We start from the raw sequence: 17,822 nt of genomic DNA on the forward strand, positions 1-17,822 counted from the left end.
CAGCCCCATCCCCGCTCCGCCGGCGGCTGTGCAGGAGCTGCCTCTGCAGAGCCCTCCTGGCAGGCAGCCTTTCTGCTGGGGCTCCCCAAAGCCTCTGCACAGACCACATCCCATAATTCTCAGTTTTCTATAAAGAACAGCCTCGGCTTATCTCCACACTCCCACAAGTGGGATCAGTTTAGATATCTTTCACTCTTCCTTTCATCTCACCACTACAAAGAAAGGAAAGCCAATGTGAGTAACGGGAATACTCCCTGCCCCAGACAGTAGCGAATCATCACAAGGCAGGGAAAAGGCTTGTGTGTGTTCGAACTCACACTGCTCCAGAAACATGGCCAGCAAACCACAACGCACGGCTTGCTGCCCAGCCAGAAGGCACAGAGACCCAGCCCACACCTCACCACTGCACACGGACACAGCAGCAGGGAGAGAACCACAGCCCACTGCCCACCACCCTCATCCCAGCGTGCTGGCCCCAGCCTCACTGCACTGCTCAGGGTGGAGGCATGGAGGAAATGGAGCAGGTGAACCCATCCACTGCAGGACTGCTGCCAGCAGCATGGCAGGCGTGGGCACAGCATTAGGAAGGACGGAGGGGTGCTACGACAGCAGCCAAAGCCCCCAGCTTCTTCTACTCTGCATATCAGCATTGCAGCACATCATAATGCTCCTTCCTGCTCTCAGCTCAGTGCTCAAGGCAAGGTGAGACACGCTGTTTAATGGGCAGTGAATGCAGAGCTCACCTGATAGGACGTCATCAGATAGAGGTAGGTGGGATCAGAGGGGTCGAACTGCATGACGGGGTGGACAGGCTCCCCATAAGCCACTGAGATGGATCTCCTGCTGACAACCCTCATGGCACCATCCAGGTTAATCTGTAGTGAGAAGAAGCCACTCACTGAGACCATTTCTCAAACACTACAGAGAGGAGATTATTTTTCCTCAGTTATGAACAAGAATCAAGAGGGTATCTAAAGGCATTCCATATCTTCAAGTGCTGCAGACCTTTAAGTGCTTTACAGTTTGCAGACACAGAGCTTTATGGCAAAGCCAGCTCTGTGGCACAGGGAAGCCACTCCACCAGGAGAAATGCCTCGTGCTGAACACACCTCCCGCCCCTCAGTCCCTCTATCTGAAGTGATGGACCTCCTGGAACACGTACAGCCTCAGGGCCTGCCTGCAGCACTGCCTGGCTACATGGCTGCGAGGCCGTTCCCATGTCAGCACCACAAGGGCACGCGCCGAGCACTGCTCTCGCTGCACCCTGATGTAAGCAGCATCAGCCTCCAGCCCTCACGACATACATACGTGCATTTTTGTTACAAAGAACATTTCACTTCTAGGGCTTAATGAAAAGCAGCAGAAATCAGCAATGCGGACATGTAACGTGGCATTCCCTACTCCCTGCTTATCTGAACATAAGTGTGTCATTCGTGGCTGGAAGCTTTTATCCCTGCTGACTCCAGGGGACCACAGCAGCTGCAGCAAGAGAGCTGAACCCACCTTGCCTAAGTAACCACCCGCGAGCCACCGGCAGCAATGGAAAAGGCTGCACAGTGTCAGCCTGCTTTTCTGATCCCAGAATGTCTTGGCATTTGACTTGAGAACTCAGCAAATTAAATGTGGCATTGCTCAGAGGAAATAACAATAAGGCCACACAATTTTGCATGACAGTCACTTTTCAGCTTAAAACTGAAAGGGAGTGAGGAAAATTCCTACCTCCTTGCTAGGGAGGCAGTAATTGGAGGGACCAAGCACACCTGTTCTCTCTAAAGTCTGGATTAATTAATTAACATAGGATTAATTAATTCTTGCACTAGAGCTGCACTGACACGTCCTGGTCAGACAGCTAGCACAGGCTGAATGCAGAGTGCTTCCCGTGCGAGCAGCCACAGAGAAAGAAGGGAGCTACCATTGTCACTTTCAAAACGTGGCTACTCGGAGCCGAACAGTTTGCCTGCGATCACCCACAGCGCACAGGAACCAAGCCCTGGTGCCCACCTCAGCTCTGTGCCACCCTTTCCCTCCTCGCTGAGCTCTCCTCCAGCACCCGCTGCTCCCAGGTGCTGCCCCAGCTCCCTCTCTCCGAGCGCAGTTATCCCACATTCATTCTGCCCGGACCCTGCCCTGCACCACATGGAGCTGCTGCTCCCTTAATGACTTTGCTGGCCATGGCACAGATAATGGCCCTGTGAGATGCCCGCCTGCAGACTATCTGATTAATTCCCCATTCCCTGGCAGCCATAATTGCTGCTGGCAGGAGCTGGCCAAGCACTATTTTCTGCCCCTTTGCTGTCTTTTCTCAGGCAGCAAATCTAAGTGATAACTCACGCAAAGTATCTTGTATCCCATGCCAAATAACAAGGACCCCGAAGGTAAAAGGGCTTCTGGTTATGCAGCTGTGTTGCAGAATTAGATTAGAGCTATCTGAGCAAATTATCCCAGCAAAGGGGAGCCAGGAGCCTCTCCCTAATGGAGGCTCGGTAGATAAGGCTGCTTGCTCTGCAATGGCAATGGAAGGAGAGCTGTCAGCGCTGCATGAATGCGCTGCACTGCATGTGGCATGCACTCCCCTAGCCCAGCACCTGACGGGGTGCCCGCTCCAACAGCCACTTCAGGCAGGAGTCAGAGCAGCCATTCCCTCTGATCCCTCCCACACTTCTGCCGGGAGCACTGGAAGCGAGGGAAGATATGGGATCCGTTTTCTTCTCCCTAAGCATTCTGATCCTGTAGTCCACATAAAGCACTGCTTGCTCTGGACTGACACACAGCAGCTATCTGTCAGCCATGCTTCGCCTCCAGGGCTTCCCCCCTCCTCCTCTATGGACTTTTGATGCTAAGAACACACCAAACTGTTGTGTCTGGCTGGAATCAAAACTTCTTTTGGCAAACTTCAAGCCCTGAAGTTACTGAAACCCCAGCTTGCCTCCTGGCTCCAGGCACTGTGCTGCTCTGCGTTGCCTTTGGAACGTGGTGTAAAATCAACACCTTGGCTCCACCAGGCACAGTGATGCACACCTGCACAGGACTCAGTGAGGTACCGCCTGGTGCTCCCCTGCCCACATGGAGCCCTCGAAGGCCCTCAGCTCACAGGGAAAGTTTATTAGAAGAGCCGTTAATAATTAAATGCTGCACAATAACATTTTCAGCACAGGTCTCATCAAGTACATCCTGCTCGAGCGGCAGCCTTGAACGGTAATTAACAGCCACCAGTCACCAGGCAGTGCACGTCACTATGCATAGCACAGCAGCATCCAATTACCTCTTTATTGCCAAATGAAAGCAGGTGCTAAGAGAAACCTGGTAACATGCACTTCCCATCGTGGGCCAGCCGCACCGGCAGCGGCCACCCTGCACACCCACTCCCACACTTGCCTTCAGGAGTCCTCCGCTGGCAGTGCCCAGGAACACCACGGTGTAGTTGTTGACGCTGGCGACCGCCACGGCAGTGAGGCCATTGTAGGTGAAGACGGGGGTGGCAGTGACGGGGTTCACGATGGCCAGCGGGTGCTGCAGGTGTGCCGCTCCACAGTCCAGCTGCTCCGGCTGCAGCTGCAGGGACACACACACGTCAGTGGCACAGCACAGCAGCTCCTGCCCGCCAGGACTCGGCTGGGACAAACCGCCAGGCCCACAGAAAGCACCTCGCCACCAAGCAGGGAAACACGGGGCTGCAGCCACTCACAAGACACTCGTTATCTACCTCCAGCTTCTTTTGTCAGGTGGTTGCTTTACACTGGCTGAACCGAAGGTATCGTGGGGCCAGGAGCTGCAGTCCTGGCAGAAAGCCCTCCCGTGGAGCTGGGTGCCTGGCACTGCCGCAGGAGCCACCAGGTCGGTACCGCGGCTCTGCACCCATGTCAGGTGTGAAAGAGCGATGGCGGAGAACAAATGGTAAGGAGTCCTTATCTACGAATGCAGTCTGTGAGCGGATATTTGGCGTCCACAGCCCACAGCACACAACCGACCTGACCACCCTGCGCTAAATTAATTAGCGGCACTGCTGTGTGATAGCAGCATCTACCAAGCAGACCGACGCTTCATATTTCTCCTTCCCCGTCAAGATGTAGCCAAGATTTATGACTGCTCTCACCCTGTGTCCTCTGAGATTCTCCTTATAATTTCTGCTCAGACGACGTGAATGGATTCAGCAGCGTCTGAATACCACAGCAGTCTGGCTGCCGACCATCTACCTGCTGTCGCTCCCACGGCAGCTGTGAAGAAGCACTGTGGGGACAGCCGGCGCCGCTCAGTGACAGGCACGGTGAGGACCATTACCACATCAGCTGCAGCGTCGTTTCAGGCTCATCTCGAAAGCTGCAATTGAGCTGTCACCCTCACAGGCGCTGGCACACAGCTACAGGCCAACAAGCGTGGGTATGTGCAGGCTGGTGCCAGCCAAGGAGCAGTGGCAACCACGGCCCTGCCTGCAAGAGGCACACACACCGTGCCGGGCAGTGCCGATGGAGCTCAGTCTGCAGCCCGGCGCCACGCACGTTTCATGCCCTGCTGAAATCAGCCATACTGTGGATATCCCACCCAGAACAGTAACCAGGAGTGGCATCGAGGCAGAACAAATGCGGGGATACCGGACTGCGTGCTTCTATCAGGCAGAAGCTGATGACTGGCCTGTCTGGCACATCCCTTCCTTCCTGGGCTGAGTGCACCAGTACCTGAATTCCTGTGATCACATCCCGCTGTCTGCAGCTCCCGCCTCAGAGCCCCCCGCCCCGGACTGGCTTCGGCTGCCGGTCTGGGGGACGCAGCGAGCACAGCCCCGCAGGGATGGATGCACCCGGAGCTGCTGCCTGGCGCGAATGGGAGCGAGACGAAAGGATCAAGTGGCGGACGCAAGCGACTGCTAAATGTGTTTTGCAGTTTGACGGCATTTCATTCCATTAAAAAATAAAACTGCAGCCCAAATTCTCAAGTGTATATGTTTCTCTCTGTAACTGGGCAACACAATTTCTTTCTGCTCTGTGCAGAGTATGGCAAGCCATTCATTTTTCTGATTTAATGGTCTCTTTCACTCACCAAACTTTTAGAAAGGCACTTGGTTTTACTGATTTATCCTGGGGATACATTCCCAGCTCCTCTTCACTACTCATTACCAATGCCTGCGAACTGAAGCTCCATGGGCTCCTTCTGCTGGTCTCCGGGGCCGTGTCGCTGCAGCAGCCTCGTGGGGCGCAGTGGGACTGGGCTGCGTGCAGACGGCTGCAGCCAATGGAAGTTCCTTATCTGTCACCTCCACCTGTTTATAAATCACGTTTACAGACCCAATATAAACGTAAAGTGTTTCTTGTGGTAAACAGGATGTAACTATTGTAAAGCAGGCCAAGCATTATTTTGGTCACAGACATCCTTCCTCTAAAACACCTTTCTGTTGATGACATCAGCTCTTCTGAAGGACAGGAGGAGACAGATGGTGTTTCCCTCACTTGGGCTCCCGGGTGGAGTGACACAATATGCCGCTTCTGTCTGTAAACTGCAGCACCAAGGAGATATTTTCGCTCCGTCATTTTAGGGTAAACAGGATATGACCAAGTCACATCCTCATGCAGGCACCAGACAATCACACTACATAATCACTGCAGCTTGGGAAATTTCACTTTGAAGTTGTGCTGGAGAGGATTCTTGATACAGAATGGGTGAAATTTTGCTCCATCTTAAACCAACCTGACCTACACTGCAGCGAGTAAAGGAGGAACAGAAGTTTTCTTCCCAAGCCAGTACCTTTCTGTCACCTGCATTTCCAAATAATCCCACAAGTATTTACTGTGTTTCTACCATTTTTCTGCTACACTGCTGTCCTCAGTAACTCACAGAAGTGCTGGGGGAGGTAAGACTCAGCTCCTTCCACACCCAAGCTATTCGGCCACACCACTCTTGTGCCTCGCAGGAGCCACCCGGGCGCAAGCTGCTACCAGCACCCAGCCAGCCAGGCTGAGCTGTGCCGAGCAGGGCATGCTTGGAATTCCTACAGCACTGCAAAACTGCTGCAAATTAATGCAAACCAAGGAGCAACATCTAAGATGAGGGTTGTCAGATTAACCCAAGAGTGACCAGAAAGCCAAAGCAGGGCAGAGATAAACGATCTCCAGTCACATCAGAGCTCAGGCGCTCGGCTGTGTTCGTGGTGCAAGTTCAGCCCCTTATCCCAGGCCCAAACCAGTACCAACCAAGGAAGCAATGTACCGTACCAGGCCTTCCATTACCAGGCCCCAGCCCCGTGCTGCACCCCAGAGGCAGGCTCACAGGATGTCAGTTTCGGAAGGAAGTCTGCTGGAAACAGAAGGAGGAAGAGGAGTGGTGAGGCAGCGCTCAGGAAATCTATGAAATGTACTGATTTCTGTATCCTGTCTTTGTGACCTTAAAAATAGTTCTCAAGTAAAGATGGAGTTTATTTCTGAATCAAAACCAGAAAAAAGCTGTATAGCTTCTGCTTTCAGCAGAAAACTCTTCCTCACTGCACCGCAGAGCCGCTGAACACTTCGCAGTGCGGCAGCAGCAGGAGAGCGCCCACCCCTTCGAGCATCGTATCAGAGTGGATTAAAGTGTTGGCTCCCAACATGCCTGGAGTCCTGGGAAAATGACACAGCCAGCATCCGATAATCCGCTCCAAACTTGTTGATTTGTGGGACTTAGAACCGTCTTTATAGGCTCAAAATTTGGCAGTTGCTTCCACACAACTGACATTTTCAGGCCATTACATTCTGTGATAAAAGGGCTCTAGCCTTATCTCCCGTCTTCCTCAACATAAACCACTGGGCTCTTATGAACATGTACACATGACTCAGGGAAATCTCTGACTGCAGACAGAACACCAAAAATAATTTGGATATGTCCAAAGAGAATAGCAGGGCACGGATTCAGAGTTGAACAGGGAGAGAAGCTAACAACCAATGTGGAGATATTGCATGGACACCACAACGGAGAGTGCAGCTCTCAGCTGCACTGCAAGGACAGAAAGCACAAGTGTTGGTCTGTGTCCAGCAGCACTGGGCTCGGCCAGTGCCCCTCCCCAGGCACAGCTATTCACGGCAGAGTGCTCTCGGCACCGCCAGCAGTTTGTACACACAATCATGCGTTTATCTGCCAGAGTGTTGCAACCAGAGCTGTCAGAAACAGGCCTGTAGGATGCCTGGAGGAAAATGTCATCCTCCGAAGAGGACTCCACTGTTCAGGCACTTGAAACATAAGCGGTCTCTAATTGTGGTGCTGCTGCAAAGGCCATTCTCAGCTCCTGTGACTTCCCACCATGGTTTTAGTCAATAAGGCAAATCAGTGCACTCCTGACCAGTGGGGGCACTTGGGCCGAGCATCACCCATAAAATTAATCTCACTGCACTTGCACTAATCACACACACTGAGCAATCAGCATCCCCACAGCATCACAGATGTCCTTAAAAAAGGCTTAAGATGAAATTTGCACCTGGTTTTGCTGTTTACACAGCCTGCAAGTCTTGACAGCAAGGAAGCAGCGCTGCTGCACTCTGCGCGATGCCACCTGCCCCACAGTGCCGTACCTGGCACAGCACCACTGCCGGCAGGTAATATCTGCCCAGGTGTTATCCCCAAGGTCTGAAGCATGCAAGAGGCCACGTGCAGCTCTTGGAACACCTCTGCTCACCCCTGCGCCCGTTTGTGCCCTGGGACCAGCAGCACAGGGCTGACAGCCCTCAAGCTGCTGCCACGGGACCCCAGCCCCCAGCTCCTGCCCCACTCGGTGATGGCTTTGCCCCATGTTTTGCAGGGAACATTCCTTGTGCTGTTGTGCCCTTGCAGCATGTGGGTAACACTCAGCTCCACCAGATCTGCTCACAGCCCAGGCTGCTCCTCCCCAGCAGCTTTCCAGCCATGAGTTGGGAAAGTTAACGGCTTGTTGAATTGCAGTAATTGCTTATGAAAAGCTATCAACAGATTCCCTCTGTCAAACCCCCATGAATCACCATTCCCTTGACAAACGAGCATTCACTGTACCAAAGCCAGCGGCAGCCAGCAGAATAGATGCAGAATTTGTTGCACAGACATAAATGACTGTATCAGTTCCCCAGTTCCTGCCCTCTGCAGCAGACAAATGTCACCCCCACACCAAACAGCATCCCTTTGGCTCCTGCACAGCTCCTGATGCCTAGCAGTTTTTTTAGCCTCTTTTCTTCTTCTTTTATTTTTTTTTTTCAGGAAAGCTTTTATTTTCCTCATTCTCCACTCTCCTCACTCCTGACTCCTTCCTGCCAGCTCCTGACATCTGCAGTGTCACTCAGGGTGTGACAACCGCAGAGTTCAGAGTAGCGTCCCCCAGCTCAAGGAAGCAGAGCAAACAATGAGTGAAACCAGGTGAGCACAGTGACAATCGCCATGGGAAAGGCAGGGTGCAACAAGCATCGTGGACAAGCCATTCTCCTGGGACTTCTCATCCCCTTACATCTGCTCTGCAGCTGCACAAGAATCGGTCAGGGTTTGTTACAAGGAGAAGCAAGAGGTGCCAATGTCACCAGTGCTGCCTCTCGCTGGTTTCAAGAGGAGGGAGGGCTGACCCCAGGGCCCCACTGCTGGCACAGGAGGTGGAAGGTCGCCAGCAGCCCACCATGCCCAGCTCTGTGCAGCACTCACCCCACACCCACCCCAAGACAACACCATGCCCCTGCACCATAGCCCCACACACTACAAGAAGCAGAGAAACACAGGCTGCAAACTGCACCTCCTTGGTGCCACCAGGAAGGCCAGCCAGGCTTATAGCACTGGTCCTCATCCTGCACTGAATACAGTGCTGCAGATTAAACAACCAAATCCCCATGGAAGGGGGCAGGCAGCAGGATTAACGAACAACAGAGAGGCTGTCACAGTCAGAGCAGCGAGTGCCAGAGCAGACGGAGGGCGCGTGGCTGTCAGATCCCCCCGCTGGGGGTGCTGCTCCCCTGCCCTGCTCTGCAGGGACATGGAGGAGAAACCATCACCTACTGCCTTTGCCCTTGGGCATCTGGCTGCTGAGCCCGGCTGAAGGTCCTTGCTAAATTACTGGGAATAAGACATCTGCTTTATTCAGACTGTATGTTATGAGCTGCTCTTTCCTTGGGAGAGGATCCCTTCCACCACTCGAGCTGTATTTCTCATTTATGCTCGGCTTTGGATTCAGGAGCCAATTTCAAAATATCTGAGCTCCTTTCCACAGGAAGGAGCCTGGGCTGAGCAGTTTGGCCGCTCGATCATCAGAGGTTACTTTTCCTTATAGCTGCTGCTCACACTCAGCACTTCACATCTACACAGCTCTGCGCGGCTGTGCTGAAAAAAGCATCCATTAGGGTAACAACTTCTACCTAACACCATCAGCCTTTGGCATGTGTCAGTTCAAATCTATTTCAGTCAGCAATAGCTTATAGTAAATGTTTCACTGTATTCTAATTAGTTCTGCCAAATCAATTAAGCACTGAGATAATGAGCAGAATTTCATTCTTCTTTTACACATCTTCAGTAAAACCTGGGCGCTCCTCCCACACTCAGCATTGCCCCCACTCTAGAAAAACCATGCTGCAAGAGACACATGCTGCTCACAGGCACGCCTTTACACTCCTGCACATGAGGCAGAAACCTCCGCCTGCATTTTTGGGACTAAGGAAATCCAAGTAACAAGTTGGATGGATGGTTACAGAAAGTGAGAAGGGACTAAGGTCTGCATCTCCGGACACGCAGCTGCAGAGACAGCATTGGTGTAACCCAAAACGCCTTCTCCAGGCACCTCTCTGAAAGCACTGTGCTTTTTACTTGCCAGGATTGCATATCCCCATCTTCTCTGCAAGGCCTATTTAATGGCAAGGTTATTTGCAATTAGGAGAATGATTTCAAAATTTGTCCTATTGGATTCAGCAATTGAGGACCTCTCTTATTTGGTCAAAGCACAGAAGGGTTTCTCTTTCTCTCCAGTTTTATGGGTTTTTTTCTGCTGTCTTCGAGATCTGCATAAACTGACACTTCCAAAACTATTTGGGAAGATCCACCGCATCTTGCAACTCACTGTGACACCAAACCTCAGCACATGACACTACAGCTCAGAGATGCCAGGGACTGGCAGCACAATACCAACCTCTCCAAAAGGCACAAAGCCCTTCCTCAGCCCTCGCTCCAGAGCAGCCTGCTCCAGGCAGGGCCCTCAGGCCCCAGCCCCGGGGGGCACGGTCTGTCCCTGCAGGGATGCGTGCCCCTCACCCCAGGATCCCAGAGGACAGCGCAGAGGGAACCCAAGTGTCAGCTGCTGCGAGGTGCGGACACCCCCAGCACTGCTCCACCACCTTCTCCTTCTGCCACACAGTAGCCCCAGAACCCTGTGCAGCAGCACATAGCATCAGTGCCTCTGCACTGCTTCCAGCCCAACCCTGGTCTGTGAGAAATACTGAAGGATGATGGGTACAACGTCTCTGGTAGCTATTTTATGCTGCATTAAAAGGCCTTCACCCTCCACATCTCCCTTTCTTTACTGAGTGCTCTTTCTCATTGTACTATAAACTTTTACCAGCTCCTTCCTAAAGCAATAGCTCTGCACAGATGTTTTCTAGCACACTCCATGTTTCAGCAGCTCGCTGTCTCTGGGATATCCACCAGAGATGGCTCCTGTCCTCCGGCAGCTCACAGCCCGTTAAAGGTTGGCGGTGGCCAGCAAACAGCGGGATGAAAACCTGAGGGCTGGAGTGGTTTTCCTCCAGAAGTGAGGAATATGATACACCATAATACTTTAAACAGAGATGAAACAGAAAGAGGAACACAAATCCTAAATGTCCTTCAAATAGCAGAGAGGTATGTACACGTAGAACCCAGGTTTCAAGGCAATGTTGCTTCTGGGTTAGAACTGAAATGCCAGTGCTCCAGTGCCACTAAGAACACTTAAGCCACTGGCACCTTGTGAGAGCAGTGACCCGCAGTTGGGGCAGCCCAGCTCCAGCAGCAGCCAAGCCCCACAAGGCCGCTGCTGCTCAAGGTCATGCTGCGATGGGAGGACAAAGCAGGACACTGCAGTTCCAGCCCCCAGCACAGGTCTGTACCGGAGCTTCCGTGTGCTCCCCACAAGGACAAGCCCTGTTGATGCCTGGCAGGCCGTGAGGCACAACCATCACAGCTTTGGGACAGGTGGCCATATCAGCACAACACATCCACGTGGGCTCTTCCCAGCTTGGTCAGATGCAGGTACTCTTGGCACACAGCATCCTGCAGAGCTGCTGCCCATGTGCGCGACCCAGCGCTGTTCCTCCACTCAGAAATAAATTCTGCCACTCTCTCCAAAGTGGGAGATTGCTGCTGACAGTCTGCCACCTCCTCCACTTACTGCAAGGTGTTACATTCCCACTTGAAAGGAAAACAAGGACTGCAACCTTCTCTTTACCAATCCAGCAATAAATAAAAATAAAAATAAAAATAAAAATAAAAATAAAAATAAAAATAAAAATAAAAATAAAAATAAAAATAAAAATAAAAATAAAAATAAAAATAAATAAAAGCAAAGCCCTGCAGGAAGTGCCTGGGCCAGGTCTCCTCCTGCCACACCCTGTCCTGCAGACAGTGGCTGGGAGCTTTAATGCCCTCCATCACCTCGGTGCTGTGAGTGCGTGCCAAGGCCCGGTCATGCACACACAGCCCTGCTGCTGGTGGCTACAAGTGCCAGCCCATTGGGCCAGGCTGCACTACTGTAGGTAGCGTGAGGCAGCACTCAGGTGCTTCTAATTGACTTCTTCCAACCACCACAGGTTCTGGCTTGCCCTGTGTTTGCAGTAAATTACCACAGCTGGGGGCTCGGGGCTCAGCCTTACTGTGTTTCCAGAGACTTGCTGGCAGAGGCCGTCGGACTGGAACGTCGCAAGTTTGCTGTTGCCTACAAGTCTAAATAGATGCCCACCAGGAGCTAGGAGGCGGGGTGAGGTGTTTTTGTAGCACCCATCCACACCCATAGGTGCCCCACTCACCCCTGCCCTCATCCCCACTCATCTCCTCTGACGTCCTGTAAAGCTGCGCAAAGCTCAGTACGGTTCCGCTCTGACCCAAGCGCCCACAGGTGCAGAGTTCCCTTCGGCTGCGGCTGCTCAGGCCAGGGAGGCTGGGATGGAAATGGGGACAGGCAGGGTGTGACTGCTCGTGGGACGTCAGCAGCAGGCAGAGGTCACAGCACAGCACCATGGTGCAACGCTGTGTGACACCGCGCTCCATGCGGGCGATCGCAGCAGCTCCACGTGCAGCTCCTTCTGCCAACAGCAGCACCCCAGTCTGCTGCAGGAGCTCCTCCTCACTCCTAATGCACAAATTTAAGTGCCAATTTCCAGTTTCCTCTCTGTGGGTAATCCTCCAGATTTCTGTGAGTAGATGGAAGATTAGATCACATTTATTTTCATGTTTGGAATTTCTAAATTAGTATAAACCAGCACTTCAAAGTGGCTCAGCTCCTATAAAACCGAGTCCCACGGAGACGTTGCAGTGTTTGGATGGCGGTGGATGCTTTGTCATATTCCCATGTGGATATGAGCTTTTCTTTGGGAACGTTTCTGTACTGGTTTCAGACTGCTGTCCCCTGCCCGAGCACACAGGCACTGGCTGTTTGCACAGTCTGCCAAGGAGCTGGTTTTATTTAACCACCCCTCACAGCAAAGCTCACTGGTGGTATCTCATCAGCGCACCACAGAGCACTGTGCTTTACAAGCATGCAGGATCTGACACAAAGCCACAGAGCCAGAAACTCGAGAATTCGCACTGAAACACATTGTTATCCCATGCCGCCATGCCCGAGTTCTTCAGCACAGGAAGCAAACAGCATTTTCAGCCTTTTTGGAGTTGCGGGGTCCAGCATTTCCCAGGAGAGATGCAGATCCCTGGGTAGCACATCTAACCCTAACAAGCACCACTCTGCCTCCTCTCGCTGCCTCTCAGGGGGTTGCAGGGTGCGGCAGGCCAGGCCCAACCCACGGGGCACACTCAGTGGGTGCTGTGGGTTTGTGGACAGGCGCTGATGGGCGTCTGCGTTCCTCCTCCCTCCCGCGGCTCAGGTGGTCTGACCCAGGCTCCCCGGCAGTGGCAGCAGCCATGCCTTCACACAGGGGTTCCCTGTAGCAACGTGTTAGAGAGCAGCCCACTATTTGATACAAACTTCCTCACAGAAAGCTATTTCTGTTGTGGGAAAGCAATCCCAGAGCTCACCCGCTCACTCTTGGCACAGCAGGAGCGCAACCAAACCAAACCCTTCCCTGAGGCACCCTCCTTCCCCAGAGCTGCTGCTGCCATTCACCTCTCGCTGACTTTTCTGTGGTGCTCCCTGAGAGCCACCAGCCGCCCCGGACCGACACCGTGCTGCTCCGCACATATCCTGGCACAGAGCCCCGCAGTGCCACTGCAGCACCCACACCCATCTCTCAGCCCCGGCTGCACCAGGCGGGGTGCTGCAGGAGAGGAGCATTCAATTAGACAGAACTGCACACAGGGGGGCAATGATTTTCCTTTCACACAGCATTATGCCTAACAGCCGTGCTCCTATTAGTACCAACCGGCTACTTCAGCCCAATGCCTATTCAGAATTAATCAGGCCATCATTAGATTTATTTTTTTTCCAGAAGGAGCTTAAACCCCAACCACCCAGACTGCAGGAAGAGCTAATGAACCGCAATTCTGATAACACCGCGGCACCTATCAGTCATGCACAAAGGAAAACTTGGGAACCCGCTCATGGGCGAAAAGGCAGAGCTCACCATGGGAAGGCAGCCAGATGTGGCTCTGCACAGCTGAACCAGCGCGCTTTAAAACATTTTCCTGCTGCATTCCCAGGGCCGGGACACAAAATGTATCAGAGTATCTCCTTGTCTTCAAGGCAGAAATTGACGTTAGATTTTTGCACCACAAAGAAACACAACACTACAACCCTTGACACTGCCACTCTAGGACTTGAAAATAAGAACTGCTTGTTAACCTGCTGGCAATTCTGATGAGTAAGGAAAAGGCAAAAAAAAATAAGGCAAAACAAGTGAAAGGCAGTCTCTCTGCCCGGTAGGAAGGCTTCAGTAGGCTTGGTCAGCGCTTTTAGAGGAATATGCTTCAAATAAGTGGAAAGCGTAGAAATATTAGCCGTGAACGAATATTAATAGTATGCTTCATTTATACCCTGCCATACTTGACTTCAAAGGATCTCAAAGTAGCTTTACAAATGTAATCTTCCATTCCACGTGAGTTAGGCTTCTGAATAAGAGTAATAAATACAGGAGTGTGCCTCAAATCAGGAGACCAGGGCATACGGTGACATGACTGCTGGGGGACAGCAGGGCCACACCAGTGCCGGTGAGGGCCAGAGCCCAGCTTCCCTGCCCACCAGCCCTGCGGCTGTCTCCATGTAAACAAGTTTCCTTGCAGCCCGATCTCACCGCAGAGCTGTGCACAGCAGATGTCTGCTGGCTTCTACAGGACTGGAGGCTCAGCACTTTCCAGCACGCACCTGACAGCCACCCCTCCCGGCATAGACCTCAGCGGCACACTGCCTCTACGGGAGGAACTGCCACATCCTCCAGGTCATCCTCAGCCCACACAGCACTTGGTGGGAAGCGGCCAGGAGCACACCTCAGGGCAACAGCATGGGACAGATCCAGAGATGGAGAGAATTCCCATTTCACTGCTGAATCTCTTAGGAATGAGCTGTTTGAACACCTCACTTGGTATCGTAAATGTTCATATGTTGGAATTACTTCCCTTACTAAACAAAAATTAGAAAAATACAGCCTTTTTCTGACTGTGCATGAGCGCCACAGAAGCTCTGGGGAACCAGGCGTCTCAGCTGTTGAGGTTCAATTAAAACAGAGCCACTACGTCCGCAGAGTTCCCACCTCCTCTCAGCCCATCTGATGGAGCTGCCGCAGCCCGGTGAGGTGCTGAGCTGGCACTGAGCTGCAGCCACGGCCAGTGAGACCCATGAGTGCCTCCTGCGCTGTGGATGGGATTCCTGACTGCCCGTGGCTCCTTGGAGAGCCGTGACCATGCCAGGACTTGGAGACTGGGCTCCCAGAGCTTTATGAACTGAGTCTTAGCGGTACAAACTCAGGAGACAGGATAGCTACCAGATTCCCTGGCTGTCAGGCAGCTTGTAGTTTGCCACCAGGGAAAAACTATTCAACTTTGCCAGAGCAGGTCCATGAACCAGTGCATTAAGACTACATACTTTAACACAGCATGGAGATGCCACACTAAACACTTTGGTTACCATGGGAAACCTTTCTCTTTGCCACTGGCATTGCTCAGAGAAGCCTCAGCCCAAATACTCGATCTTGCTTTTGAAATCAAACAGATGTTTTTACGATCTTTGATGGAGTTGAGTTATGCATCCTTCCCAGAGGGCGGGAAAAATGCAGTGTTAAAACAGCCCTTTTTTCCTCTTTTTTTTTTTTCCCCAAAGCATTATACATCCTTAGTGAAAGGGAAAACAGACGTCTTTATCTGGCCTTCACGTTTTCGTTCACTCGGTAACAAATTGTGACCACAGCAAACTTTTACCCCAAACGAAGGACGGCCGCCGGTGCGCGCAGGACCGGCCCGTGGGAAGAGAGCGGCTGCCGTTGGCGGTGCTCCGCGATCCGCATCCCCAGCCGCGCAGCGCAGCCGCCAGCGCCGGGAGCGCGCAGAGCCATGAGTCACCGCGGGTTCGTCCGCTGGGGACGAGGACCGTGGGAATCAAACCCTCTCCCGGCGCAGCGGTCAGAGCCGCGCCGCGCACTCTCTCTCCTCTCCTCCAGCGCAAACTCGGCTACGGGAGGAAGGAGCCCGCCCGGCTCGGACGCAGCCATCGGGGCGCCCGGCAGCGGCGGTGCCCAACGGGACGGGTGGGGCCGCCGCCCTCCAGTTGCAGGCGGCCGGACCGCAGCACAGCGCAGCACAGCGCGTCCCACAGCCCGGCCCGTCCCGTCCCAACCCGCAGCCGCTCGCCCCCCCGTGCCGGCAGGTGCCCGCGCAGCCCCACCTGGATGTTCCTCTTCTCGCAGGCGGGCCCGGTGCCCTGCACCACGCTGTCCAACACCGTCACCATGCCCGCGGCCGGGCTCACGAAACAGGAGTTGCGCGCGGCGCGGATCGTCTCCTCGATCTCGGCGAAGCGGAAGACGCAGAGCGCGGAGTGCGGCCGCCCTCCGCCCGCCCCGGCTCGCTCGAAGACGCCGAAGAGCAGCTCCTCCTCGGCGGGGCCCCCCCAGGCCGCCCGCGCCGGGAACACCGACACGAGGCGGGTGAAGGCGTCGGCGGCGCCGCCGCAGCGCAGCCCCAGCTGGATGTAGGACTCGGTCAGCTTCTTGGGCTCGCCGCTGCCGTTGAGCGTGGCCTCGGCCGCGTCGCCCAGGCAGATGCGGGCCAGCAGGCTGTGCGAGGGGCTCTCTTTGTCGACCGCGTTGGCCTCGCTGTTGAGTGCCAGGTAGGCGTAGGGGCGGCGGGCGGCGCGCTGCAGGAAGGCGCGAACGAAGCTGAGCTTGTGGCGCGCCTTGGCGACCTGCTTGATCTTGAAGATGTTGTCGTCGGAGGGGTTGATGTCGAAGGTGAAGAGCTTGGCCAGGTCGCCGCGCGCGTTGAGGGCGCGGATGGCGATCTCCGGCGTGTTCTCGAAGCGGTGGTCCTCCAGGCTGCTGTTGCGGGGGAAGAAGGGGCTGCCGAAGCCCGTGTAGGTGGCGGCCACCAGCAGGCGCGCGCCCTCCCCGCCGCCCCGCCGCAGCAGCAGCCCCACGGTGGAGGCGTTGGGGTGGTTGGCGGCCACATTCAGCATGCTGGGGAACACGGCCAGCGGGTCGCTGCCGCCCGGCGGGAAGCGCACGGCCACCGCCGAGATGTTGGCCATGCTGCGGAGCTGGCAGAGGCCCTGGTAGATGGAGCCGCAGACGACGAGCACGCCCTGCTCGGGATCGGGCTGCAGGATCTTGTTGTAGTTGTTGGTGAGCACCTTGGGGTGCTCGCAGGAGGCCTGCGGCAGCTGCGGCGCGTGGCACAGCGGGCTGTCCAGCACCGGCCCCACCGCCGCCTCCGCCTGCAGCGCCAGCTCGCCCCCCGACAGCTGGAAGAGGCGGTTGACCGCCGCCAGGTAGACGCGGGATCCGGGGCCGTCCAGCGCGAAGTTGTTGGTGGGGGTGGGCGAGAGGAACTTGCGCTGCACCTCCAGGCCGGCGGCGCGACCGGGCAGCAGCAGCAGCAGCAGCAGCGGCGGCGGCAGCAGCAGTGGGAGCAGCGCGAGGGGCCGCGGCTCAGCGCTCGCCGCCGGCTCCATCCCCGTCCCCGTGCCCATCCCGCCGCGCCGCACACTGCATGAGCCCGCGGCGAGCGGCGGGAGGGGCCGGGCCGCTTCCTGCGGGGGCAGCACGCCCGCCGCCGAGCGACGCCCGCGGGAAGTGGCGGCCGCGGTGGTGCGCGGCGCTGCGCGGCGGGGCGCGCTCACGGCCGCGCCTCCCTCCCTCCGCCCGCCCCCGTCTCCGCCCTTCTTGGCGTTCCTCACTTCTTTCTTATTTGGGGTTTGTCATGTGAACGTGATTAAGTTGCGGATGTCTTCCCCGCACCGGGCAGAGGCGCAAACGCGGTGGCCCTCTGCCTCGGCGGCGGCTCTTCTCCGCCCTCCCCGCCTTTTCCCATCCGTTTTCGCGCAGGAGTGGGGGGGCTTTTGGAGCAGCCCTTTCCCAGCGGCGCGGCGAGCGGGAGGGGACGTGGCCCCGCCGCTCCCGGCCGCCTCCCCCGCCCTGCGGTCGCGGTGCCCGAGCCCGGGGTGGGCGGCGCACGAAGCGGACGAACGGAGTCGAGAACGCCCGGGGCTCCGCGCCTCCCCGCAGCGCGGCCGCAGGGCTGGG

At 55.1% G+C, this 17,822-nt stretch overlaps 1 protein-coding gene across 1 annotated transcript in view; it reads right to left on the minus strand.

The window, feature by feature from the left end:
- Positions 1 to 17,355, minus strand: part of PLXND1 (plexin D1) — a 68,077-nt gene extending 50,722 nt beyond the window's left edge. The window contains exons 1-3 of the mRNA XM_021409221.1: positions 15,968 to 17,355; positions 3,376 to 3,552; positions 744 to 875 (exon numbers count right to left, since the gene is read on the minus strand). Of these exons, the coding sequence (XP_021264896.1) occupies positions 744 to 875; positions 3,376 to 3,552; positions 15,968 to 17,269 (1,611 nt within the window). The 5' untranslated portion in view covers positions 17,270 to 17,355. The remainder of the gene's footprint in view (positions 1 to 743; positions 876 to 3,375; positions 3,553 to 15,967) is intronic.

Source organism: Numida meleagris, chromosome 11, assembly GCF_002078875.1.
Source record: "Numida meleagris isolate 19003 breed g44 Domestic line chromosome 11, NumMel1.0, whole genome shotgun sequence".
NCBI classification, from domain to species: domain Eukaryota; kingdom Metazoa; phylum Chordata; class Aves; order Galliformes; family Numididae; genus Numida; species Numida meleagris.